Here is a 26,450-nt window from a genome sequence, read left to right as displayed (position 1 = left end):
CTTGAAAGTATAGTCATGTTGTATTCAGTCACTTGTGAATATTGCTTATTGAACCTTCATTTCTCTTCTGCCTCTGTTAGGCTTTCTTTTGCTGATCTTCCAAGTGTTTTCAAAAAAATGGGAAGATCCTAAAACTAGCTAGTATGCGATAATTGATTACTTCTTCCTCCTCGAAGTTATTTACGTGATGAATTTGTTTCAGAAAACAAGAAATTATTCAGTAGGAACAGAAAAGTATAGATGACTCAGGAGAAACTCAAAAAAAGATTAAGATTCATATATAAAAGAGGTAGAAAGAAGTTTTCCTAAAGTTTGACTAACTCAGAATATTAAAGGGCTTGGGCTAGTACCAGGTAAAGGAGAGAGAAGTATATTTTGGGAATTACAGGAAGATCATTCAAAAAGTAGTATTTTATGTAGCTAGGGTTCTTGGAGGTGTAAAACAGGAAGATTAAATGCAAGGGAATTGCAGGCTGTGAGAATTCAAAGCCGGGTTGCATTACCTCAGTAGCTGATGATACAAATTCTCTAGTGATAGGGAAGAGACAAGAATAAAATGGAGTGGATGGGATGTAAAGAAGTAAGTCTATTATGCACTCCAGTCTAAGCTATTTCTTGGCTTGACAGGTAGAAATTTGTCCAGGCTGTTTGTAGCATTCATCCCACGTCACCTTAAAATACTCATCTCTCTCTGTCCAACTGGGAAATTGTTTTGGTCTTATTCCTTTATTCATTGAAAAAATATTAAGGGCTGATCAGTAGTGAACAAAACAGACCAAGTCTCTACTTTCACGTATTTTACAGTTTAGTGGGATTGAGAGCTGAGGGCCTTATCTATGATCACAAAGCTAATGTGAGGTAGAGCCAGAAATCAAACCCAGGTGTTCCAAAGCCCAAGTTCTTATCAACTACAATATACTACTACTCTGCTGTATTTAGTCTCTCTGAGCTTTGGTTTCCTTATCTACAAAACAGGAATAATGATGATATCTATCTCTAGGTATCTAGGTGCATAGAACACGTCCAGTAAATGTTAAGTCTTAATATTTGCTCTTCAGAAAAAGGAAAAAAGGATAAAAAGTATTTTCTGTTTTTAATTCCTCCAGCTAGTGGCCTCAAATTCTCTCTACTTTTTATGTCTTCAGGATGCCCCACCCCATACCAGTCTCCTGCAGCTACCACTATTCCTGTTATACCCGTGTCTCTGAGTTACACAGAATAGGGCTTCTAAACAGTCAAGGGTTTGTGAATCCTTTCAAGGTGACTTTGTGCCAGTGGGCTCATTTGTTAAAGCAACAACCAGAGCATCCCCATGTCTTACATCAGGAAGCAGACCACTCAGGTCTCTTTCCAGCACAGACAAGCATAGGCTAAGTACCAAGTTCATAGTATTTTCCAGGTTTACTGGTGCTCCTGGGTACATGGGTGGGGAGAGCTACTGGAATCAAGTAGTGCCTTTCCTCATGCGAAGAAGTTTTGAATCGGGGTAAGTTCCTCACTTTTCCATCCTCCTCCCCTGACACTTCACTAGAACCGCAACTCTAGTTAGCTGGGTAGATGGCTGTCTGGTGAATGGAAATGAGGAAGACCCACATGTAGCTCATGCCATAAAAAAAATCAGGGAGAAGACTTACAGCTGAATTTCCCTTGACTTTCTTTTCACTTTTTTTTTAATGGGATAGCATCTCTATTTGTTAAAGGGGGGAATTTTTTAATATATTTAGTGAATTTGAATGAAACCAATATGAATATTGTACAAGAACAGAATTTTCTGGCTAGCTGCTTTTGGAAAATTCTTTGTAACTGTGGTCTCTTACCTTTGTTCATCATAGATATTTCCAGGTGGTGATTTTTTTTGTACTTGTTCAGTTGTCTCATATCCCTTCCTGACAAACAGTTTTTACTTATATCTGATGAAACTTTATCCTTAAGTCCATTTTGTTTCGTATTAGCTGCAACGGAAATAGGAACACACTTGGTTGACACCTCCTCACCCTAAGCCTCCATAGACTAGAATTAAATGAAGAGTCTTATCTTTCCCTGTTCAAGGCCTTTCATCTTTCCCTATGAATCATTATTTCCATCTTTTTAATGGTAATCTTGGCCCTCTTCTCAAATATCTTGTGCTGGGTCCACAGTGTTCCTGAAGTTTTTTTTTAAGATAGGAATCAAGAAGTCATGGGTATCCAGAGAAAGAATCCCAATTCCCCCTCCAGAGACTCGAAGGATCTGATGCCTGTGGCTCATGGTCTCTTACCAGCAAGTTCCCATGTGCATAGTACACGTGGAAAAGACAGGGCTTATTTAAGAATTCAGAGTATAGACATTGATCATCTTATCAGCTTCAGGATATTTACTATCCAGCAAACATTGATTGAGAGTTGAATTTGTGCAGACACTGTGCTGAACACTAACTATAAGCATATTGTATCATTTAATCCCCTCAAAAGCTCTGTAAGAGAGGTATTATGAACGCAATTTCAAAGATGAGGAAACCCAGGATTTCCAAGAATTGGTTATTTAACCAAGATCACAGAGGTGGTAAGTATCACAGGCAGAATGTGAACCCAGGTTTATTTGATTTTCAGCTATAATGACTGAGGGATAAAAGCCACCCCAAAAATCTTTGACTCAGAAGAGTATACATTCCCCAAGAGAAGATGATTATTTAGTTTGTAAAATCCAAGCCGCGTTTCCATGTATGCACACTCACATATAACACAAAGGGACCTGCAACATCCTGAAGTCAGCCATGTTACTTGTCCCCTGGACAGCTTGAATTTTTTATTTTTGAAAAGAAGTTCATGCAGTGCTACATTCTTTGGCTTTATTTGCCTTGGTAAACAAATAAGCTGGAATTTGATATCTCCCCAAAGCTGCAGCACCTCCCCCCTCCACCTGCCTCTGCTACCCCCTACAAGAAGTGTGGTATAGTCCCAGCCCAGTTCAGTGTTGACCTCTCTGATGCTGTCCCCATGACTGCTGCCTAGGAAGCAGCATGCTTGTTCTCTCTCTGACACCACAAGTATCTGAGCTGTATCCTTTTGCAGAGTACTTGGGTTCTATTTCTTTAAGTTCTGCACTTTAAAGAGAAGAATAGTTGATATTGTTGTCACAGGTAGCTACTGCTGCTGCTCTAGTTATCTTGAACACACTGCAGTTTTGGCATCAGGGATGGTACAGCCATCTAGATTTAGATGCATCTCCTCCTTAGAATGTCATCTTCTAACCTCCAGCATTATCATCGCCAAGAAGATAAGTTAATTTCTTCTGCTTTCAGCTTTGTTTACTCTCCTTGCTCCCTTAAAAGACTTATAACATAACTGCCTTGGATGCCAAGGACTCCTGCCAAATCCTAAGCGTGCACTCTCTCACTCTCGCGTGCTCTCTCTCTTGCCTGCTCTCTCTCTCTCTCTCTAGCCTGCAAGGGAAAAAAAAAGAGAGTAAATTCAACCTCATGACCCCTTCTTCTAAGCCAAGGTTGGAAGAGTTCTGATCTGAGCCAAGCTTCATAAATCTCGCTTGATTGTTGATGGTGTGGAGAGAGTGGGGGAGGGGAGCTGAAGAGAAGTTAGATGCCCAAAAAAGGCATTGTTAAGTCAAAGGGAAGTCTTGCACGCATGCGCCTGACCTCTTCTGTTAGCTTCTGTGCTGGAACATCCAATTATGTAAAAAAGAGTACTCCTTATTTGGAATTAGAGACAAGGGAGGGGAAGAGGCGTGGGAGTAGCAGTCTAAGCCAAGGAGTGAATCCAGCTTGTGCAGACTGCTCATATCTGAAAACAGAAGAAATTTGACAATGTCCCTGCATGTATCAGAATCAGGTTTAGGAAACTGGACAAATATGCAGGCATAGATGGGGTTGGAGGGAAAGAGGAGAGATGTACTATGCTCCATTGATGGTAGAAGGTTTTAGGCAGGAAGATCCAGCCAAGGTAAGGAGTGAGATTATTATGGAGTCCTGATGTAGAGTGAAGGAATGAGAAGAAGCTGGACCGGTTCCCTGCCTGGATGCCCAGAGCAATGCCATGATAAAAATATGAGCCAGGCCAGCAGTAGAGTACACGAATGCCACGTCCTGTGGTTCTGCCCTCCCCATGGCCCCGAAGATGGCATCAGACTCTGTGTCAAAAGGGCAGCAGACACATTCCTGGCATCTGCATCAGGATTTCTTAGTTGAAGAGTGAGTGTGTGTGTGTGTGTGTGTTCAGGGCACTAGGGAATGGAATAGCATGGCAAAAAGAGTAAGGAAAACAAGAAGGTTCTGTGATCTGTGGGCAAAGGAGAGTAGAAAAGTATGTGAAGTCAGGATATAGTATATAGAAGGAAGAAGAAAAGAAAGAATGTGTCGGGTTTAAGGAGTCCAACAAGCAGTGGACCCAGGAGAAAATTAAATGGCAAGCTCTGGACCTTATGCCAGGCCAGAGAATTATCTTCATAGAAAAGAGGTTTCTCTACAAACCATCTCTCAGGAAAGGTCAGGGGAAGGTTTGTGGACAGTATGATGCCATTGGAGAGTGCTGTGTTATGAGGTGGGAACATTCATCTTCCTTAAGGACAATTGTGAATGGATGACCACGAACTTTTTTGCCTCCTCTATTCTCTTAGGTCACTCCAGAATCTTAGGTGTTCTCTGAGTGGAGTCCATTCAACGGCCTCTTTCTCAGTGGGCATAACTAAGTAGCAGATGGATAAAGCCTCTTTCTGACATTGATTATATCTTAAGGGAAACTCCAGGCCTGCCACCTAAAGGGCACAAGCAATTGTAACAGGAAAGGAACTGACATTTATTAAATACTAACTGTACCAGGTAAGCAGCTATGTACTTTATGTACTAATGTACAATGCAGTTCTGAGATAGACGCATGTTTCCACATTTTACAAGCGAGGAAAATGATACTCAGATTAAATAACCTTCCCAGAATCATAGAGCTAATAAGTGCCACACCCAAGATTCCACTTAAGTTATCCTGGCCTCAAAGCCCTTTCTACTATTCCATACAGCCTCCCCACTGTGCAAGCTTTCTTACAAAGCAGGGGCCACTATAATTGGCCTCACTTGAAAGTTGCTGTGCCTTATTCTCATCTCCTCTCTCTTGCTTTCCATCTGATTGGCCTCAGGGACACATGCATATAATAGTAGCATATAAATTCATTTCCATCTGCATATTCTGATTTTATTCTTAAAGCACTCCTGGATCAAAGATTGTATGATCTCCCTGAGGTATTTCTATTCTTCATCCTATTCCCAATCAGAAAAAGATTATCAAAGTTAAGATGCACAGTTTCTCAGGAAACACAAATTAACAGTTTTTTCCCTTGCTCTGTAAACTCTTTCCTTCAGTTCAGCTCTGGTGCCTTGTTGTATCTTACACCTGATCTCCTTCTATGCACAGCCTCCATAGAAAAATGCATACCTTTTCAAGAGCCCCAGATACAAAATTATCTCCAAGTCTTCAAATTTTCCTTTCAAATTATTTACTGGCCCTCTAATTATTGACTCAGACTGTTTTTAGAGATGCCGAAATTAATTTTTTGCAGTGATGGCTTTGCTCAGATTGTATTGTGCTTCCTTGGGGAAAAGGAAAGCTGCTTGTCCCACGCTTCTTCCACGAGACCTTGACAAAGAGAAGCTGTTGACTTCTATAGACTGGGCCAGGATGGGCCCCAAGAGTCTCTTCTAATATATGAGTGGCCTCCCTGTCATATTTCTTAGGTGTCACTTATTCTACACCCATCTTAGGATGAAGACATCATGCCTTTCCTATCATGTACTGATAGCTTCTACTTGAATACATCTTTAAGGTTGTACCAGGTAGGTAGTAACTTGTGTGTGCCTATGCATGTTTGTTTTTGCACTCCTGTGTGTGGTGCATGTTCTTAAATCCTCATACACTCAAACAGAGATACAGAATTGATCATTGTAACAGTTAAGAAAAAAACATCTTCATGAGGTATTTAAACCTCAGAACCTTTTTTTCAGATCAGGTTATTGGTATCTCTTGCCCATCTGTAACTACAAATAGGAACCCAAGACAGCTTTTGAGGACAGTTTCAGACTGTAAGCATCTTGAGAGCAGGGACTATGTCTTATTCACCATTCTGTTGTAAGCACCTAGCCGTATGCATGGAACGCACTTAATAAATATGTGTCAAATGAATGAAGATCACGTGCCATTCCAATTTAATCAGTCCCTCTGCTTATCACTAGTAAGAATCTCAGGAGTTCCTCAGCAGTGCTGAGAGACATGAAACACAAATGTAAACTGAATCTGTCTTACATCCCTCCCCCACATTTGTTTAATTGACAGCTCCAATTTCCAGAGCCATGGTTGGGCCTGAGCAAAGAGGTTTTTCCTTTAGGCCCTTCAGGCGTCTCCCATTCTGGTGGCGCACTATTTTCCAAAAGAACACAGTGCCCTCTGCCATCATGGGCCTCCCACTGGGAGGCCCCATCTAAGCTTGCCCTCTCTGGAAGCATCTCCTGAGAGATGTTGTGTCTTCTCAACCTCTTTCCTTCCACATGGTGAAATAAGAATATGGGCTTTGAAGTCAGACAGATCTCAATTCAAATTCTCTTTGAGGCATACTATCTGTGTGACTTAAAATAAGTCACTTAACCTCCTTTTGCCTCAGTTATTATCCAAATGGGAATAACAGTGCCTAGCTCATGAAGTTCTTTGGAGGATAAGAGATAATAAATGAAAGTCTCTTGTTGCATGCCTGGCACGTGGTAGCACTCAGTAAATGTGAGTTCTCATCCGTCCTTACAAGCTCCATATTCCTTTTCCTTGGGGATTCTTATTTGCTAGGATAGTAACACATCTGATGTAGAGCAGAGTAGATAATATGTTTACATTTTAATGGTTTTTTTGGAGAGGTCTTTATAGTGAGCTTTCTTGGTGATCTGTTAATAGCAAAGACCCTAAGAGACAGAAAGTGATTTCTGCATCCTTCAAATCAGGGTCTCTTCCTTCATATTATCTATCTATCTATCTATGTACTTCATCCTATCTTACTCACATACTTAAAATCTCCCCCAGTCATATCCAGAGCAGAAATTCAGTTTCTTTAGAACAAGGGAACTACCCCTTAACCCAAGTATTCTTAACCCTCTTCCTTTGCTTTCTAGGAAATTAACTTTATTTAGTTCTTGTTATGGTGACCTGTTTACACATAATTTTTGAAAAGTCTGTGTAAGATTTGACACCTATGTGTACTTATTAATTCTTCAGACATAGTGTGGCATTGTTTCTACTTCAAAGCCCTTTCAGCCTAAGAGAAGAGATAACCCTTAAGAATCAATTAGAAATATTGAACAATATGAGATATAGATCATAAACACAGTAAAAAAATCAGAAGGATTCTTGGGAGTAAATGTTAGGTAGGCTTTATAGAAGAAAGTGTTTAAAGCTAGACCTTGTAAGATAGATATCATTTACACTGGTTTACACTGGTTTAGGGTAAATAATATTTCAGGCACTGAAACATTTTTAAAGAGGGGAAGGGGTATTTCTACTTTTAAATAAAAAGTAAGCTTTAAACATACTTTGAATATTTTCAGCCAGCCCCTTTCAGCCACACCCCTTTGTGTGTGTGCGCACACACAAAACAGAAAGAGAGATCCTTTTGTTTTGTTAAATACATTATGGAAAGCCCACCAGGCTAATGCTATTTGGGGGAGTTAGGACAGGGATTCTCCCTCTGGGCACCAGGTGGCGCTGCAGGTTAAACAATACCCATTCACCTTTGAGGGAGCCATAGTTTATTTTGCAATTACAGGTCCTTGCCTTGGTGGTGATAGTAATCAAAACCATTCGCTCTCTTGCTCCAGGATTCAGAGGCTACTTATCTGCCACTGACTTTTAGACAAGTCCAGTTTCTTTCAGCTTTCACCCTTCTGCCTTCTGTTCTGATTGGTCTTCAGCATACACTTGCTTCTCTGAGCAGTGTGTACTGCCAGAAGTTGCCCCTTTGAGTGCATCCACTCCTCAAGGATTCAGTGCCAGAGCTGATTCGTTAAGAACAGTTTTGACTCAGGACCCCAAAGGGAACCAGAAAGCCTACATTAATGAAACCAGCTGGACATCTGAAGTTGAAAAATTTTGTTAGTACTCTCTATAAGCTAGTAGGTCTTATCTTCAGAGCCTTTTTGGATACCAAAGTGTTAGATACACATCTCACTGAGGTAGAGATTGTCTGTGCTAGATTGCACTGATATTGGGAATCTTATCAACATGTTAAATAATCAAGGGTATTTACTATTGCTTTCAGCCATAGATGGAGTCATTTGGCTCTTTCCTATGAACTTAGTTTTACAGACGTAGCCACATGTTAATACTTCGGTTTTTTGGGGTTTTTTTTCTGACCCTGGCCATGTGTATGATCACATGGCTTCTTTTTCTTTTTAATTGAGGTAACGTTGGTTTATAAAGTTATAAAAATTTCAAGTGTACATCATTATATTTCAATTTCTGTGTAGATTACATCATGATCACCACCCAAAGATTTAATTACAATCCATCACCACACACATGTGCCTAATCATTCCTTTCTCCCTCCTCCATCTCCCTCTGGTAACCACCAGTCTAATCTCTGTCTCTACGCATTTGTTTGTTGTTGCTATTATCTTCTATTTATGACTGAGATCATACAGTGTTTGACTTTCTCCCTCTCACTTATTTTGCTTAAATGCTTCAGTTTTGATCTCTGTCTTTAGACATAGACTTCACCAACTGCCCCATGGAGGAATAGACCTATTTGGTACTGGAACAGGGAGGGAATAGGGATGAATTGGTGGGAAATACACCTTAATCTAGTATTGATGTAATTATGGCACCAAAGGTTGTCTTGAGGGAAATTTAGCCCTCCGCCAATAAACATATAATCTCTGTAAACACAGTATGCTTGCTGTGTAAATACAGCTTCAAGGTTAGTTCCTTGACCACCTCCTGTTCTTTCCCTCTTGTTTTCTAACCACGAGTGGTACCCGTAAAGTCCTTACTATGTGGAGATACTGGAGATGCCACTGCATTGTTCTCTATCCTTAATGTCAGAATAGATAGCTTTCTATTTGGAAAGCGTTTAAAATTCAGCCTGTAGACAGGAACCTGGAAAGAAATACCTTCAGGTAGCCCTTCTACCCCAAGGTAATTCTGTTTATTATAGTCATTTCTCCTTCCCATGCTCCTCCCAATGTTTTTCTTGCTTTCTTAACTTCGACATCTGCTTCTCATGTTTATCCTTTGTTCTCTTCAAGGCTAGTTTTTTCCAGCTTACTCTAGCCATTTTCACAGCATAATTTGGAACCCTACCACGTCTGCTTACTTAAATATAATCCCTAATTCTTCTCTTCCAAATCAGAAGAGCGGAGCATACTCTTGATTCTCTGATCTCTAATATTTGTAGAAGTTGGGGGTCGGCCCCATCAAGTAGAGCACATACTTATCACCTCTCCCTCCTGCAGTCTTCCCTCCTCCCTCCTCTCCTGTAGTGGTGGTTTTTGCCCAGAGCAGAGCCTGGAGATTTCCCTGTGGGAGAAAAACAGGGGGTCTATTGTTAAGACAACCTCTAAATTCCTGCCTTCTGCCCTCCTTTGTGTCTTGCCTTTCTTCCTAGTGCTCCAGCTCTAAATGTTTCTTTCCCTCTCACTCCTCTTTCCCCTCTACCAATATTCTTCTGAATGGGTGGCCATTTCAATCAGCCTTCCTCTTCTCTACCCGCCTCACTTCCCTAGGCACTGAGAAAGGAAAGGGTCAGGATAACTACGTGGTGACTGAGAATGAGCCAGGCTTGCTGTTCACTTGGGACCAAGGAAAGAAGGAAAGAGACATTTTGGATTCTGCAGTCTCTGCAGAATGGAAGTTTCATTGTTTAATATATGGAGGTCTAATTTTAAGAAGGATTTTGAACTGTAGTCTTCAAATTACCCATAACCCCATGAGGTCCCTCTCCAATCTTTTTAAACATTCCGTACAAAAGTGGTTCACTGCTCTAATATTTATATCCCTGAGCCTGCTGAGAGGAAGGTAAATTTTACAAAAGGGAAAACAGGCGTGAAATCCAAAACTCATTCAGGATTTTGCCATCATTTAGTTCCTTGGACCTGGCAGAATTTTTTAAGAGGATCTAAAGGAGTCTTTCTCTGACACATGCACAAACCCACAGAAGCAGTTTCAAAAATGCTTTCATTTTTCTCATTTGATCTTGATAACTTTGTGAAGAAGGCAAGGCAAGAATTAGTCCATTTTATTAAGAAGGAAGCCAGAACTCAGTGTTTATTCAATTTTTAAGTGGTCACACCAGCCTCAAACCTGTCTGTGGCTTTTCAGTGTTATATTCACTCATTACAGCACACTGCCTTTGTGAAACTTTTGTGACTCTTCTGACTACCAAGTTTATCTTTTCCCCAGAAGGGTATGAACTAGTTTTATGCTCGGTATTGGGGTCAAGCTTTGATGGCGTCTTCCTGACAGAGGAATCTCTCTGGCTTGGAGCAGAGACCTTCACTGTTCCAGAGACTCTGAGGGAGTTGCTGATTGGGAGAAAGATGTCCTGCTGCTGCTTTTACATGCATCAGATGAATAGCAGGCAGTTGCCCAAAAAGCATGACTTTGATTCTGCCTAGCTTTCGAGTCTGTCACCCCTGATTTTTCAGAGCTGGATTATGGTGCATTGATAGCAACATAGTATGGGGCTGAGAAAAGTTGATCTGAAGGTCTTCAGAGGTACACTAGATTTGTGTAATAAGCTTTCAAATAGGAATCCTAAGGGTGTCACAATACTCAAATCTAGAACAAATTTCTAGACATCTCCCTTTGCAGTCAGTCTCGTTTATCCCATGAACACAGAACCCCCAAGTGTCTCCCCCTCATTCTGTATCTGTTAGAAAGGTAACCTGACCTTTGCTTTTGTTCATTTTTTCCCCTAAACATTCTGCTGCCTTCGTTTCTTCTTACCAGTTTCAAGTAATGGGTTGGAATCAGTTCGATGCTGCTCCATCCATTAGGGACACTTCCCAGAACACAAGTGTGGCTCTCAGTCTTTATAAGCCCTTTGCTTTTGTTTGACTTTCAGTCTCCTCTATTCTCTGGGCCTATTTGCCAGGAGAACTGACAAAAACATAGGCTGCTGGCAGCTGTCTCTCTCCTCTAGGATCTATAGAATGTGCCGGATATGAAGCATGGCTGACCCACTCCCTTGACTTCCACCTCTCTTCCTTTCTAGGGGAGTGTATAACCAGGAGTGAATTGCATGGATTAATCATGATGACTTCTTAATTCTAGTTCAGCAGACTTATTAGCCAGTATACTTCTTACAACATCTACCCTCCAGCTGGTGTATTGGCACATAGTTTAATTTTAATATTAGCTTAAACAAAAGATTATTAGGAAAATAAATCTGCCAAATGTTTATATAAATAGATATAAAATGCCAAATACAAAAGATTTCTAGATTGTCCACTTTTTTTTAATCTTTTATTGTCCACGTCCATATGCTTGAATATTTAAGAGCTCACTATTCTGTTGCTGCTTTAAGCATTGGGGTGTTTGCTTTCTGCAGAGCTTATTTTGAGCAATGTGCCATGCTTTAAGACCGGTGTTTGTCCCACATACAGCATTAATTCACTTAGTAAATAATATTTATTGATTACCTGCTCTGTGTCAGACACTATGTTAAATTATCAAAATACAGAAAAGACCCAAATTCCTACCCTAGGAAGTTTGATATCCCATCAGAGGTGCAGTTTTATAAATAAACAGAGCGTAGTGTTAGCATTTTAAAAAGAACTGTATATGCGATTCAGAGCAGGGGCTAAGTAATCAATTATGAGAGGCCCAGGGAAGGCTTAAAGAGGAGATGACATCTGAGACAGGATTTAAAGGATGAAGGGAAGTTGAGAGCAGACATTGGAAAATAAAGGATTGAAGGCAGAGCAGTAAAAAAGTATGGCATGTTTGTGGTACTCAGAGAAGTCAGGTATGATTGGGAATACGTGATGTGCAACAAGAGTGGCCAAAGATTACAGTGAAGAGTTTAATAGGAGCTGACTCATACAGAGCCCTCTGAGCCATTCAGAGAACATAGAGTTTGTCCCCCATTTGGTGGGAAACCGTTTACAAAATTTAAACAGGTGATGACATGATCAACTTTGTAATTTACAGAAATCACTTAAATAGTGCTATGGAGGGTTAATTATAGGAGGCGAAGTTAGAACCACGGAGACAAATTAGGAAAGAATTGCACTGATAGAAATGAAAGGTGGTGAGGACCTAAACTAAGATCATTGCTATCAAGATGGTAAAGGGGTGATGAATTCCTGAGATATGGGAGGTAGGATCAACTAGAGTTGTTTTTGTTGTTGTTAGTGCCGTTGAGTTGATTCTGACTCCTAGCACCCCTGTGGACAGCAGAGTGGAACCCTGCCTGGTCTTTTTGCACCATCCTCTCACCTTCCAATGCTCCATCAGACAACATTCTGCTGCCATTCATAAGGCTTTCATGGCCAAGTTTTTCAGAAGTGGGTGGCCAGGTCCTTCTTCCTAGTCCGTCTACTCTGGAATGACACTGAAACCTGCCCACCATGGGTGACCCTGCTGGTATTTGACATACTGGTGGCAGAGCTTTCAGCATCACAGCAACATGCAGCTGCCACAGTGTGACAACTGATAGATAGTGATGTGGTTCCCTGATTGGGACTCGGACTGCAGCAGTGAGACTGCCAAACCTTAACCTCTAGGCCACCAGGGCTACCTCAACTCGATTTAGTAATTGTTTAAATAATTATGTAGTATTGCAGGGAAACGTGGCTAGGGACAAGGAAAAGGGCAAATCAAGAATGACTCAGTTTTCTACCTTGTGGTTTGAGAAGCATAACTGATAGGATGGTATAGTATCTTTTTGAACAGTGTATCTGAGTTTTGATTAAAAGTCTGTTGTTGCTTATTAAATCAACAGCGTATCAATAGATTATCTACTTTTGTGTAAAAATAAATGAGGAAGCATGGACTGTATCTCTAATAATTTTGAGATTTTTGATAGAAAAAGACCTGGAGACCTAGATTGCATTTTCATCTTTTTTTCTATCTGTAAGTTCTGTCTTTGGAAGAAAAAGGAAAATGTGGAATGAATAGTAAACTGTGTAGCTAATACAAAGGGAAGATTTTTTAATTTTTTGCACCTTGGCATGGGATACTCACATGGTGGACTCCTAACTATAGATGGCTGTAGTTAGAGTAACTCAAGGATAGTGGAAAGATGTACTTGCCAGGAGACCCATCAACTCAGTGAAGAGGAAGAAACTGAAAAAACAAAAATTGAGACAAAGCTAAAACTGGATATTATGGAAAACACTTGACAGAGAAAGGACAGTGGAGGTAATGAGAGGTACTAGAATTTACAGAAGCATGTAACAGAATGAGATAAAGAATAATAGTTTTATATGCCATAATAACACATGAACTTAAAATTTTAACATGAGAAGTTATCATTGAGAGTTTTGAAATATGATTAATTCATTCAGTAAATATTTGATGGCTAATTGCACGAATGAGACTATTACAGTAAGTGCTGCGGAAGATATCCAAATGAATTAAGTAAGATCCCTGCCCTCAAAACCTTACAGTCTTATTCTTTTGGCACTTAGAAGAAGCTCAACCAATGTGTGTTGCGTAGATGGAATAAACAAACACATGATTCCAGTGAGGAAGGAAAAGAATCATCATCTCATGAAACGAGGGTAGTTAACTGGGATCAGATTCTAGAGGAACATATATAAAAAGTAGAGAGATGGGACACATAGTGAGTAATGGAAAATAATAAGCAATAGAACTAATAAGAATGGTGTTCAGTAAGCTTAAACTCAGAAGGAGCTGAAGTTGTGGATAAATGTTATGAGAATACTTTTTTAAAAAAAACACATATTAAAAACAAGAAAACCGGGGGCCAGCCTGGTGGCGCAAGCAGTTAAGTGTGCGCGCTCCACTGCGGCAGCCCTGGGTTCACTGGTTCGGATCCCGGGCGTGCACCGACAGACCGCTTGTCAAGCCATGCTGTGGCGGCATCCCTTGTAAAGTGGAGGAAGATGGGCATGGATGTTAGCCCAGGACCAGTCTTCCTCAGCAAAAAGAGGAGGATTGGCAAGATGTTAGCTCAGGGCCAATCTTCCTCACAAAAAAAAAACAAAAAAACAAAAAGAAGAACAAAGAAAATATAGGTAAGTTGTTTGGAACAGATGCTGCAGTATTAACTGGTTACATTGAGAAAGTATTTATTCATTTATTCAACAGTGAATTGGTCTATCATTTGCTAGGCCATTTGATTTCTATTTTCTCCTTCAAGGAAAATGGTCTAACAGATGAATTGAGCAAATATGATTAAATTAGAATTGAAGACTAAAATGGGAATGAAAATAATAAAAGAGCATATAACCTGTTGTAAAGCTCATGTACCTGACCCAGATGAATTATATGCCATAGAATTGAAAGAATTTATATTTATCATTGAAAACCTAAGATCCTTAAGAATATTGCCATATGGAGATGTGTGGGTTGGAGATGGACAAATACCTTGCCTTTTAAAAAAGGGATACAGATTGTCGATCCTGATATTTATCTCTGGAAATTTCTGAAGCAGATTATTAAATAGACGTTTTGTAAACACTTGGGAAGGGAAATGACGAGCCCTAGAAACTGGTCTGTGTTCATTGGGAACATACACTGCCTGATTAGTATGGTTTCTTTCTTTAGCAGGATTATTAGACCGTTAAATGAAAGGAATGCAGCGATCATTACACTGCGTATAGATTTCAGCAACCTTTTGCCATATTTTCATAACATCCATATAGATAAAAATGGACATACGTGGCCTGGACTGTAGTACTTTTAAGTGATTCGTGGCTAGTTGAGTATTATTAACCCAAGAGTATCTAATACATGGATGTCAACCTGGAGGAAAATTTCTCTGATAGAGTATTGCTCTTGTTCTTATGCTGTTCAATTTTTCATCAGTAAATTTGTAAGTAACTCTAATCTCAGAGGTATAATTAATACTCTGGATAACAATAATCAAGATTCAAAAAGATTTAGAAAGGTTAGAATGATAGTCTAAAACCAACAAGATGAAAATTAATAGAAGCAAATATTATAAATCAGAATTTAGATTTTTAAAATATTGCAGAAGTATAGAAGGGCAAGACGAGACTTAACAGAGGGCCATGCGATTTTTTGTTAAAGTACATATGTGGACCTGGGTTCTGGTTGACTGCAAATCCAATGAGTCAAGTGCTTTGATGTGTGTGCCCAAAAAGCCAACACAGTTTTTGACTATATTAATAGAAGTATAGTGTCTGGATCAGGGAGGGCACTAATCCTCTGCATTCTTTGCTGGTCAGGGCACATCTGGAGGTTGTGTTTGTTTCTGGGCACTCCATTTTAAGAGAGAATAACAAAGCAGCACATACCCAGAGGATGAAATCAGAATGAGGAATGGTTCATTTCTGTCCATTCATCAGACATTTATTGAGTGTTTTCTCTGTGCTCAACTTTGAGGTTGGCGGAATCAAGTACGTAGAGCTTGCAGAAGAGACTTAGGGGAGAAATAATAGTTGAATTTACAAATGCAAAGTGTTGTCTTTTGGAAGAGAGATTTGACCTAGTAACTTTAATACCTTCTGTCAACTCCAGAGGGTAGAAGACTAGAGGTTATAAGGAGACAGATTTTGGTTGCCAGTATTTAAGAAGCATGTCTAATGAATTGAAATTATCCTTTTCAGGAATTAAGCTCCCCAATGGCACATTCCTAATTGGTGGCAGACCTAAGATAAAGGCCCAACTTTCTGGGTTCACAGGCCAGAGCCCTTGGCTATGCCATGACATTACACAAGGATTGGGAGGAGGTTAGATAGAGATAACTGCTTTCCTTCCAACTCTAAAGTTGTGTGTTCCTATAAGCCTCTTGCTATGAAGTGCTCCTTTCTGGTTCTCGGTGTTCCTATGTGTGAATTGGTGAGATTGGAATAGATAACCTCTTAGGTTCAGCAGATGATTTCTTTAACTTCTTTCCTTGAGTAAGTATGCTTCAATTCTTAATGCATATTAATTTTATATCTGTAATTTGTACATGGCTAATCAAAAACAAAAACTATTTGTGGCTGATATAAAAGTACGGAACTCAGCTTCTTAAATTGTGGTGGATAGTATTTAGTCTTCCCTTGAAGCACGTGTTTTAAAGATGTGGATCTGTGATTTAAAACATGAAAGCAAAAATCAAAGAAGTTGTGTAGACTCTATGAGCCATTTTAGATTTCACGATAGTCATTGGGAGAAAGAAACAAGAGTTTCTTGCCCTTGAAGTTCATTTCCTCCACATTCTTCTCCCAACACAAGGCAGGAAAGCATGGTGACCCAGATACATAGTCAGAGGGCAACAATGCTAAACTTTCTCAGACACAGCTGAATATCATGGGTCTAGCTAGTTACAGGACTGAGCAGTCTAGAGCTGAGAGCTGACAGGGAGGAACTGTCTGTAAACATGTGAAGGGGCCATGGCAGGAAGGCAGAAGCCTGGGAAAGGATTCAGAGGGAAGGGAAGTATTACTTTTTTTTTTTTTCAGATTTTTTTTTTTTTTAATCAGATGCGAAATTGGCAAAAGCAGTTGTTTAATGGGAAATGCCCTGCATCCACACTATCACCCTTAAGATTTCCTTTCTCTCCACCCTATAGATTGGGGCTGCTGATTTAATGAACAAATACTTGTAGTAATGTGTGAGGACTGTGGGTACATAACACAGTGTTCACGGTTTATGCCATTATAAACATGTTACAGGGTGCTTGGGCGTGGGTGGAGGTGGGGAGTGTTTCCAGGCAGCTAAAAATGTGGCATAGGCTTTTCCCCCCTTCTCTTGAAACTCCTAATTCCTTATACTATATCAACATTTTCAAACTTTTTAAAAACTTTAATCCACAGTAAGAAATACATTTTACATCCTGACCCACTATGAACACGCGCACACACGCACAGATACACTTCTGATATATCTATATATACATAGACATATGAAACAAAAGGGTCCCAAAACATGAGATGCGTTTTTATGTTTTCTATTCTAATCTGTTTTTATTTAGATGTTTTTAAATGTTGTCACAAACCACAAAGCTGATGACACGGCCTCTAATGCTGTTCTGCACACAATTTGAAAAATGTTGTGCTACGTCCACCAGGTTTAAAATGACTATAAAAGTGGCCTGACACATTGTATCCAAAAGACCCTAAGTCTAAGGTAGTGATTCTCAACTGGGAGCAATTTCTTTCCCTCAGAGGACATGTGGCAATGTCTGGAGACAGTTTTGATTGTCACAACTGGTATCTGGGGGGATTAGGAATGCTGCTAAACATTTTACAATGCACAGGACAGCCCTCCACAACAAAAAATTAGTCCAAAACGTCAGTAGTGCCAAGATTGGAAAAGCCCGCTCTAAGGGTAATAAAATGAGTTGACACTTCCAATCTACTGTAGATCTCTTTAGAATGATAGAAGCTTGAACCTGATCTTCCTTTCCTCTCTCTTTTCCTCTGAACTGTATTTGTACGTTAAGATGAGGTTGGAGCATAATCACCCTTGGGTCTGTCTACAGAGGTACAGCCCAGCTGATAGGGTACAAGGAATGAGTCTGCTCTTCTCTTCCATTTAGACTGCACCAGGCATTTGGTTAGAATATTGTTTATTGCTCTTATGAATATTTTCTATGTTATGATTTCACTATCCTCCTCCCCCTGTCTTCCCCATTAAGCCATTCAGGGCCCTTCCTCCTCAGCCATAGCAGCTTTCTTAGAAAAGAAGTGAAGGGAATTGGGCTAATTAGATTTGACATTGTCCCTCAAGCTCTCTCCCCTTACTCATGAAATTTGATTCTGCTGTTTTGATGGGAAATGACCTTCTACTAACCTTGAAGTGCCATTGTAAGCCCTAGTATTAAACTGTCTCCTTTTTAGCCACTGCTTCATTCCTCTATCTATAGCTATTTCAGACCAGGTTCCTTTGAACATGGCCTAGACGTGCACTCCCTCTGTAGTGGAAAGCTCTAATCTCCATGTCCTCCCTCCTTCCATGTCTGGCATCGGAGAAGCTCTTGAATGTCTCAGTGTCAATCCGCTGTTGCTTTTTTCTCGTTTTATTGGCTATTTCTGGGCCCCCTGTTAAGGCTTCCATGTGCTCTGAGTTATTCAGAGATGGCCTGACAGAACAGACCTGGTTTGGCTTTTTTTCTTCTTCTTCTTTCCTATGGGAAAAAGGTAGGATGGTAGAAGGAGGTATCTCTAAATCAAATATCAAAACTAGAATAGTAGTAGAAAATAAAGCCAATGCTATTTGAGGCTGTTCTCTACCATATTTAATTTAGCATAGTTACCTCATCTGTCTTGTATTACATAAACATTAGCGTTAGTATTTAGTAAAGGATTTCTTATAAATAATTTATAATAAATAGTCAGAGGGATATGTGTGTGTATCCACCTTGAAACTTTAGATTTCTGTTAGCATAATAGTAAGTGGTACCAACAGATTCCAGAAACTGATGCTGGAAAAGCTCCTGTGATACATTGGACTTCAGACACATAAATTCCATTCCTTTTGCTTCAAGAGTGCTATAGGGATGCAGATTTCTTTTTAACCTTCCCACTCCTAGGTTAAGAATAGAAAGACAACATCTAGGATAGAGAGATGAAGGGAACTAGTGAGGAGGAGTCAAGGCGTCAGTCTCTCTTTTAACACTCCAATGCCTAATCTCTTTGCTTTCTCTGCTGTAGCTCGGTTTCAGAATAAGTCGAGCAGGACTGAGAGAGTTAATAAAGTTAGATTAAAGCACTAGTGGTGTGTATGGAGCTTCCCTCGAGAGGATGATAGAATAAAAGGGAAAATGGAGATGGAAAGGAGAGAAGAGATCATCGGATGAAGACATCCCATTCTCTTCATTGTTACCAGTGGTTGGTTCTATGCTAGGTGATAGGCAAGGCACATTATACGGAATCCTCGAATCTCGCCGTTTACAACTTAAAAAAGGCATTGTGTGTAATAATAAAGCATGCCTTAGAAATTGGTCTACAGCTCATAGATTTTTTTGTATTGTATGAGGGGCAGGGCAGTTTGGGTCATGGAGGTAGTGGTGGTGGTGATTTTCTTGGTTTGGGCTTTATCATTTTTTCCTTCCAGATTGGGATTCATCACTCATGATGAGATACCATACCTGAAAAGTTCTGTGAACAAGAAAGATTTGCTGCCCTTAGTCTGCTCCACAGACTGCCTGGGGCTGGGAAATGAAACCAGGCTAATCCCGAATGTCCAGGAGAATGCCTGCACTTTCTTAGGCACAGGCATTCTGGGCAGGAGGAGAATCCTGAAAAGAGTTACTGTTTCAATCTGTGTAGTATAAGTGTGTGTGGTGTCTTTTACCTTGAGGTATGAAACTGACTAAGGAAAGTGAAACTGCAGCACCTAGCCAGCAGAAGCCCCTTTCTAAACTATTTCCTCTTTTTAGACATGAAATTTGTTTTATTTCTGCCAGTTTGCACAAGTCCTTTTTCTTATTTCTGGGGCCTTCTGTTGATCAGTTCTGTGCCTCAAGGTTTACAGTGCTTGACAGTGTCCTTGTTTTATCAGCAGCTGATATTTTACTTGGAGATTTCAGTCGTTTTTGTCAGTTAGTTCTGCTTAGCTCCCACAGTTTGATTGGACTCACTGACTCATCCTCATCATCAAGGGCTTATTTTCCCTTTTTAAAAAACTTTGATTCTTCTTCCCAACATTCCCATTTAGTGCTTGATAAGTTATAGTCCTGTGGATTTGTATAAATTTATAAATTCATATTTTGCCACATGCCAAAATTTGTTTTGGACCCAGCTTGTGTGCTTGAGTTGCTAAGTCACCATGAAAGAGAACAAAGAGGACATCCTTACCATATGCAGCATGAGGTCCTGTTCTCATGGGGTGAATTAACATTAATTCAAAACAATTAGACTCTTATCGTAAGACATGCCCAGAAGATGACCAGGGTACCCAGATTTGCTGTTGTATATTATGCTTAGTCTAGGAAACATTGAGAGGATGCTGAGATACCTTTGAAGAGTTGAGTGGCAGGCATTATTAGCTCCAGAGGACAAAAGTAAGAGCACTCTGGCTTATGATATGCACATGGAAATGAAAAACTGAGCTAGAACTAATTCTAGCTGATGGTTCTTGTTTAGGATTCGCCTGGCTCCTTGGAGGACTTAAAGATGTTGGTTTTCAAGACCTTGCCTCTCTCCCTCACATCACTTAGATGAGACTAAGCATTGACCTTAGCAAAAGTCACACAAGCATATGTGGCTTGAGGTGTAGAAGAGAAAACTTGGCTTAAGAGAGTGAAGTCATTTGATTCCCTACAGAGAACCTGATCAGGTCATTGAATCCACCTCCCTTTGGTGACCCTCTTCTATAAACAGGAACAGGAATTCTTGCTACTGGATCCCTTTCGTCAGGCGTCTTAGGCTCGCTGAATGAAAAGCCCTATAAAAAGGAGATGAAGCCCTAATAATAACAAATACGATCGTGATGGCTATTTTGGGCAAGAGCAGCTTTGTGCCGCTCTTGATCTCCGTCGATGTCTGCCATTCTTGCCCTGCCATTACCTTTCAGACTTCCTATTCTTAGAATCATTTGTGAGCCCTGGGCTTGGGGGATTGCAGCCCCCAAGGCTGGAATGCTTAGCTTGAGTGGAATGCAGACTGTCTGGCAGAGTGGAGGTTAAATAAAGTTTGCGTTGGCAGCTCCCTCTGCTCTTGGATGGGCGACCAGTAACTTGGTTATAGGAGCAATGGCATGAGCTGCCGTGTGGTCAGTAGCAAATAGTCTTCCATGCATGAGTAGAAGTTGTTGACGTCCACCCATTATAGTCATAGCCATGCCAGTCTCAACCGTGGTACATACTAAGGAGGCCTCAGCAGTCCTGAGCCTCAGCTGGTAACGTATCACTCTGAAAACATGCAGGGACAAATAAAGAATAAGGTTGAAATGTCTTACAGGAACTGCAGGTTTGTTGTATCTGCCCTCTCAGAGTTATTGACTCATTTTTGAAAGTAAGACAGAGGGGGAATTTTTCATTGTTAATAAGAACAATTGTCAGTCAATCAACAAACATTTCTTGAGCACCAAGGCACTGTGGGAAATTTTTTGAAAGTATGACACAGAACTCTTGTGGCACTTATAATTTAGTTGGAAAAGTAAAGCTATAAACACATGAGAAAATAATTAGTTTATTATTTATAATTATTTATAATTAAAAAAAATATTAGTTCCAAAGCTGTACTGTAGAACTAAGTGCCAAAGGAAGTCTAAGGGAAGAGAGATTACTTCTAGCTGGAATGGTCAAGAAGGATTTCATGGAGGATATGGGACTTGAACAGATCTTGCCATAAGGGCAGACTTCTTCTCCTGGAGAGGAGAGGGCCTTGTCGCTGAGAGGACTATTATGAGCAAAGGGCAAATGTAGGAAATCCTCAAGACAGCTCAGGGGTACTTAAAGACCAACCGGATTTGTGTAAAATCACCAAACCTGTAACTATAAAGGCTGCATGTACACGTTACTGAGAAGTTACAATGCTTCCCACTGGAAGAGAGTTGAAAGGTGCATCCTTGCCCAAGAGATAGAGGCCCCTTTAGTGTTCTGTTCTGTAAAACCCCTGCTCCAATATATGGCTCATAGTGGACACTCAGTAAATAACAATATTGTTATTATTATTATTACTGATCTTCGAATGCTGTGATCCCAAGTTGTTGAGTTGGCTTGGTTTCATTTGTGAGAGTTGATGCTAATTTTGCTCTGCCCTGTTTTGATTGCTCACGTGATTCACACCTTGCTGCGCACTTTCTTTAGGTTTATGTGACCTTCCTTCTCTCTTCCACCACAGGTGGCTAGAGGTGCAAGTAGCTAATCTTACATGTCCACAGCGCTGGGTGCAGTACCTCCAGCTTCTTCAGGAATCCATCTGGCCTGGTGGAGTTTTGCCTAAGTATCCGCGGCCTATAAGAACCCAGGAGCAGAAGGTGGCTGCTGAGAAACAGGCTTTGCAGAGCCTGATGGGAGTCTTGCCAGGTAATTGGACAATGAGATTGATTCTACAGATAACCATTCCCTTCCCATCCTGCTTTGCCACCATTACCCTTCACCGTTCCCTGTTTGTAAAAGGGCCTTGAATGTGGCTATACTCAGAAAGCCACCATTTCTTAGGCTAATAGGAAAATGATCAGGGCTCTGATTCTTTTACCCTTCAGCCAAGTGATGCTGAGGGAATGGAAAGGATCGCTATGACCACACCATAAGTAGTAGGTGAGAATCCTGCAGATATTTGGGGTAATAACTTGGGGGCAGGTCCGGGGAAGCTCTGTGTACACCACAGGGGCAGGTCTCAGAGCCATTCCTACCAGATGAAGACTTCAGGTTCTCTGACAGCTCATGGCATTTTGGACCAGGGAAGAAAATATGTCCTGCAGAAGCTCAACCTTCCTAAATTAGAGCCATTGAGTAAGGTACATGGTCCTTAGCAGTAGATAAAAATAAACTCTGAAAAGGGTTTTTTTTCCTTCACTTTGTGTAGTTTTTAGAGGGCAGGGAAGGCAGTTTGTTGCCTATGGCCATGCTATGGTAAGCAGGGAACAGTAGTGAACTCTTAGTTCTTGACAATTTTGTTTACTCTTATTACCCTCTGTTCTCCAACCTAAACTGTTACATAAGAAGTACCTACACTGTTACTTTAGTAACAGATTACAAAATTATTTCTTGAGGCCTGTTCTTATTTAGACACCTAACTTAAGAAATATTTTTCTTAGCTTTCCCCTGTTTTCTGAGGATTTTAGTATGGCTATGTGGTTCAGCGGTATGCCAGAAATACCCAGTTTGAATAAAGGTAGCAGATATCGTGAGGAGATAATCCACTTAGAATCTAAGGCTTCAGTGGTAACACTAAAATCGTATCTATTGTTTTCTCTTCAGATATTGTAGTAGAAATCCTTGGGGTGAACAAATGCCAGCTGAGCTGGAGTCTAGTCTTGGAGTCAATACAGCAACCCCTCATCAACAGGTAGGCTGAAAATGTGTACCCAACATCAGCACAGCTGAAGCTGTCTCTGATATCAGAGGCATCCAGGGTTTCTAAGTGAACAGCCCACATTGAGAAGAATGGGACTGCAGTCTTTCCTTGCCCTGGGCCCTGACTGCAGAGTGTGGAGTCCAGGGCCACGCACACTAAGTAAAACCCACACTGCCGGCTTCTGAGTAGGTTGTCATGTGGTAGTAAGCTAGTGTTGGACCAGCCGCTGTTGCATTTAGAAAAACTTGATGCAGGCCCCCACATGAACCACTGAAAATACCGTCAGCCTCCAGGCTTTTCAGTGTGCTTAACGGTTCTTTCCAACATCTCCCAACTCTTGTGAACACCGTAAGAACATCCCCTGGCCTGTGCATTACATAATAAAATTATGATTTTTCAGCCATAGGTTTATGACCTCACAGCAAAGCTATGATTAGTGTAAAGATCAGGAATTGTCTTTGCTTAATATAAGGTAGACAAGATAATGAGGTTGGACTCCCACAAAGGGACCAGAAATGAAGTGCTGGATGAACACTCCTAGAATAATCCAGAAGAGGTAGGTATTTCCCTGGCTGGTACCTTGGGATAGAATGCTTCTGAAAAGTATGGAGTACTTATACTCCTCTCTCAAACCCTGTCCCAAAGCAGACTGCGTCTATTAACTCCCAGTCCTTAAGGGTCCTGGTTTTTGCCTCATTACCTATAAGGTAACCTGTAAATCTATAGTAATTAATTATGAGAAATAGCAGTAGTCAGAAGCTCTGAAAATTCTTAAGTTGATATCACAGGGATTTTTCCTCTCTCACAGTTCTTGGGAGCAGTGCTGATGTGCTAATGTAGCTATATAAATAAATATGGAATTTCCTAAAATCTGGTCTCAAGCACTATTTCTACCTTTATTGGGGTCATAGCCTTTATTAGTTCAACAGACTTATTTCATGGCAGAGTCTTCATCAAGCTATTGAAGTTTAGTGTCCACTAAGGATATCAGTAATGGGTGAGGAGGGAAGGGAAAATAAATGGCATAAACAGGATCCGATGTCTTTTGACTGAGCCAGACCCTCCTCTAAGTTGTTTTGTCCATTTATTTCAGGCATTTGATTTACTGCCTTTGGGACATCGTCCTGGAATTCTTGGATCTCAGTGCCTCCCTTGAGGAGTCTACCATAACCACCTCTGCCTCCGATACCCCAGGCGACCTCAAGAGGATGGGTGACTCCCCTTAGCCATAGGTTATTCCACCCAGTCTTTGAAGGTTGGGAAAGGAGAGTTACTCTGCCACCCAGAGACCAGTCAGGAAGCCTGTGCCTTCTGGAACTGGCTGCTGCTCAGAAGGCATGGGATCTCAGTGGCACAGTTTTCCCCCCAGTTCTACTCCGATTGTAGCAGGTGACGGGGGGCTCTATGTACCACTTGCATGCATATCAATTTCCATACATTTTTTGTAGTGTTTGGATTGTTGCTGGTGGGTAGATCTTGTTTCTTTTGGAAAAGGAACCTGTAAAGTAGAAAAATGAGCCCCTTTTGCCCCTCCTTTTGCCTTCCTCCTTAAGATTGTTTGCTGATAGCCTGGCCCTGTGCATACATGTGCCTAATCCACCAACAGACAGGCTCTAGATAGACCAAGAAAAAAACAATAGCCATACTTCCGTGGAGTAGAAGACAATCTTCTGAGCTCTCTGTTCCCACCAGGAAACTGAAAATTCCTTCAGGACCACTCTTGAAAGCCAGACCTGTGCGTCTTACCTAGTTTCCCAGCAATTCCAAAAGAGGGAGGGAAAATGTTTCTCAAGGGACTCCTTGCTCATTGGCTGTTCTCCAACACATCAGCCCTATGGAGGATGCCATTGAAGTCTACTTCTCTGGGTAGCTACACTTTTCCTGTCCAGAAGACTTCAAAGCAGACTGACAAAGCTTCTGGTAGATCCACCCCACCCTCCACACCCTTTCCTGAAAGAGAGTTGCACCACAGGTTTTATTTATTAGCTTTCCTTCTAACACGCTCCCCAAGAGCAGTTGAGTTTTTTCCTTTGTGACCTTCTCTCTGTCTGCCTTCAACAAAATTGCATGGCAAGTTGCATATTCACCCCAGTGCTTCCAAAGGGAGGGGAAACACTTGCTCACGGCTGAGAACGCCCAAAGAGAAGGAAACCAAGGGCAATAACGGGTTCTCTCTTCACAAGTCTCTGGCAGGGAACTTTTAATCTGCACCGATAAGATAGATGAGCAAACTTGCAGGAAATTGATTACCTATGAAAAACTCTTTGCTTCCTGTTCCTTAAGGATCCAGTTAGTCTTTAAGAACACCAGTGATAAGGCAAAGGAGCTCTCTCGGGCTGCAGTGTCTATTAGAAAAATGGAGCCATTACGAGAAATCGTTAGTAGGAAAGGAGACAGACAGGAAGTCATGAGGGAAGTGCTACACATTAAATGCATGTGGCTAGCTGACAAAAAAGGTTTAAAGGGTGTCACTGGGAGCACCCCTCATCCTTTTAGCTTCGCTCTTGCCTGTTAGTGCCCTGCTTTCGCTGAATTGTAGATCCTCCCATTTGGAGGAGGGTCTTGGAGTTAGATTGACGAGAAGGGGGTGGATCTAGAACAAGCGTTAAGGTTCTCTTTGACTCTAAAGTAGGTGGTGTACATACAATTAAAGTGACTTATGGAAGAAAGTTGTGAAATCTTTTTACTTTTTTTTCCCCTTCTGGAGGCTTTTAACCATAAAATGTGTTCTGCTATAATTAGGAGACTTTAGGTGTGCTATTATTGCCTGAAGGCAAGGAGATGAATGAGATAATATCTCTTGGCACCTTCCAGCCTTAAAAGTTGATTGTTACAGTGACTTTATGGCTCCACGGTTCTCAAAGCATCTCCGACCCTAGACACTCACAGGCACAAGCAGCTCAGCATGTCTACCTTTGGTAAGTATTTGCAGGAGTGTGGAATTGCAGGGAGGCCAGCCTGACTTATTGGAGCTGATCCTTTGCCTCCTTCAGCTGGGGCCAAGATGCTTTTTGGGATCGGTGGAGGTGGCCCGCCTGTTTGCTGTACCCTTCTCTCCCCATACTTTACCCTCATCTGTACTTAGCCACCTATATGACTTTGCATCTCTGCTGCTAGTTCTGGCTCAAATGTGACACAAAACCAGTACATAAGCTGACACACCGTAAAATCCCTGTGGTTATAAATTCTAAGGAATCTTTTGACACTTCCAACCCAAAGAAAACTTCCTTGTATGCTGTATACGAGACCCCACCTCTACTCTCTCTGTCCCTAAAAGATAAGCTGTTCTCAGACTCTCCTACCCAGGAGGGAAATAATGGATATTGCCAAG

General features: G+C 41.0%; 1 protein-coding gene across 5 annotated transcripts in view; it reads left to right on the top strand.

Annotated features, from left to right (window-relative positions):
• The window catches only part of SNX19 (sorting nexin 19), a 39,787-nt gene extending 15,309 nt beyond the window's left edge, over positions 1 to 24,478 (top strand). Inside the window, exons 9-11 of one of the 5 annotated variants that reach the window (XR_015552763.1) lie at positions 4,609 to 4,810; positions 5,744 to 5,815; positions 21,941 to 22,080. Coding sequence is in view for 2 of the 5 variants with exons in the window: in XM_004438482.3 (XP_004438539.3) it covers positions 21,941 to 22,125; positions 23,023 to 23,110; positions 24,213 to 24,345 (406 nt within the window). In the remaining 3 variants the exon portion in view is untranslated. The other 4 variants (XR_015552762.1, XM_004438482.3, XR_015552761.1 and 1 more) reach the window with 4 other exon arrangements.
• Positions 24,479 to 26,450: the final 1,972 nt, after the last annotated feature.

Source organism: Ceratotherium simum, chromosome 7 (assembly GCF_057802395.1).
Source record: "Ceratotherium simum simum isolate JZ-2026a chromosome 7, ASM5780239v1, whole genome shotgun sequence".
Taxonomy (NCBI): domain Eukaryota; kingdom Metazoa; phylum Chordata; class Mammalia; order Perissodactyla; family Rhinocerotidae; genus Ceratotherium; species Ceratotherium simum.
Note: the sequence above shows the minus strand (reverse complement) of the source record. Positions and strands in the feature narration are given on the sequence as shown.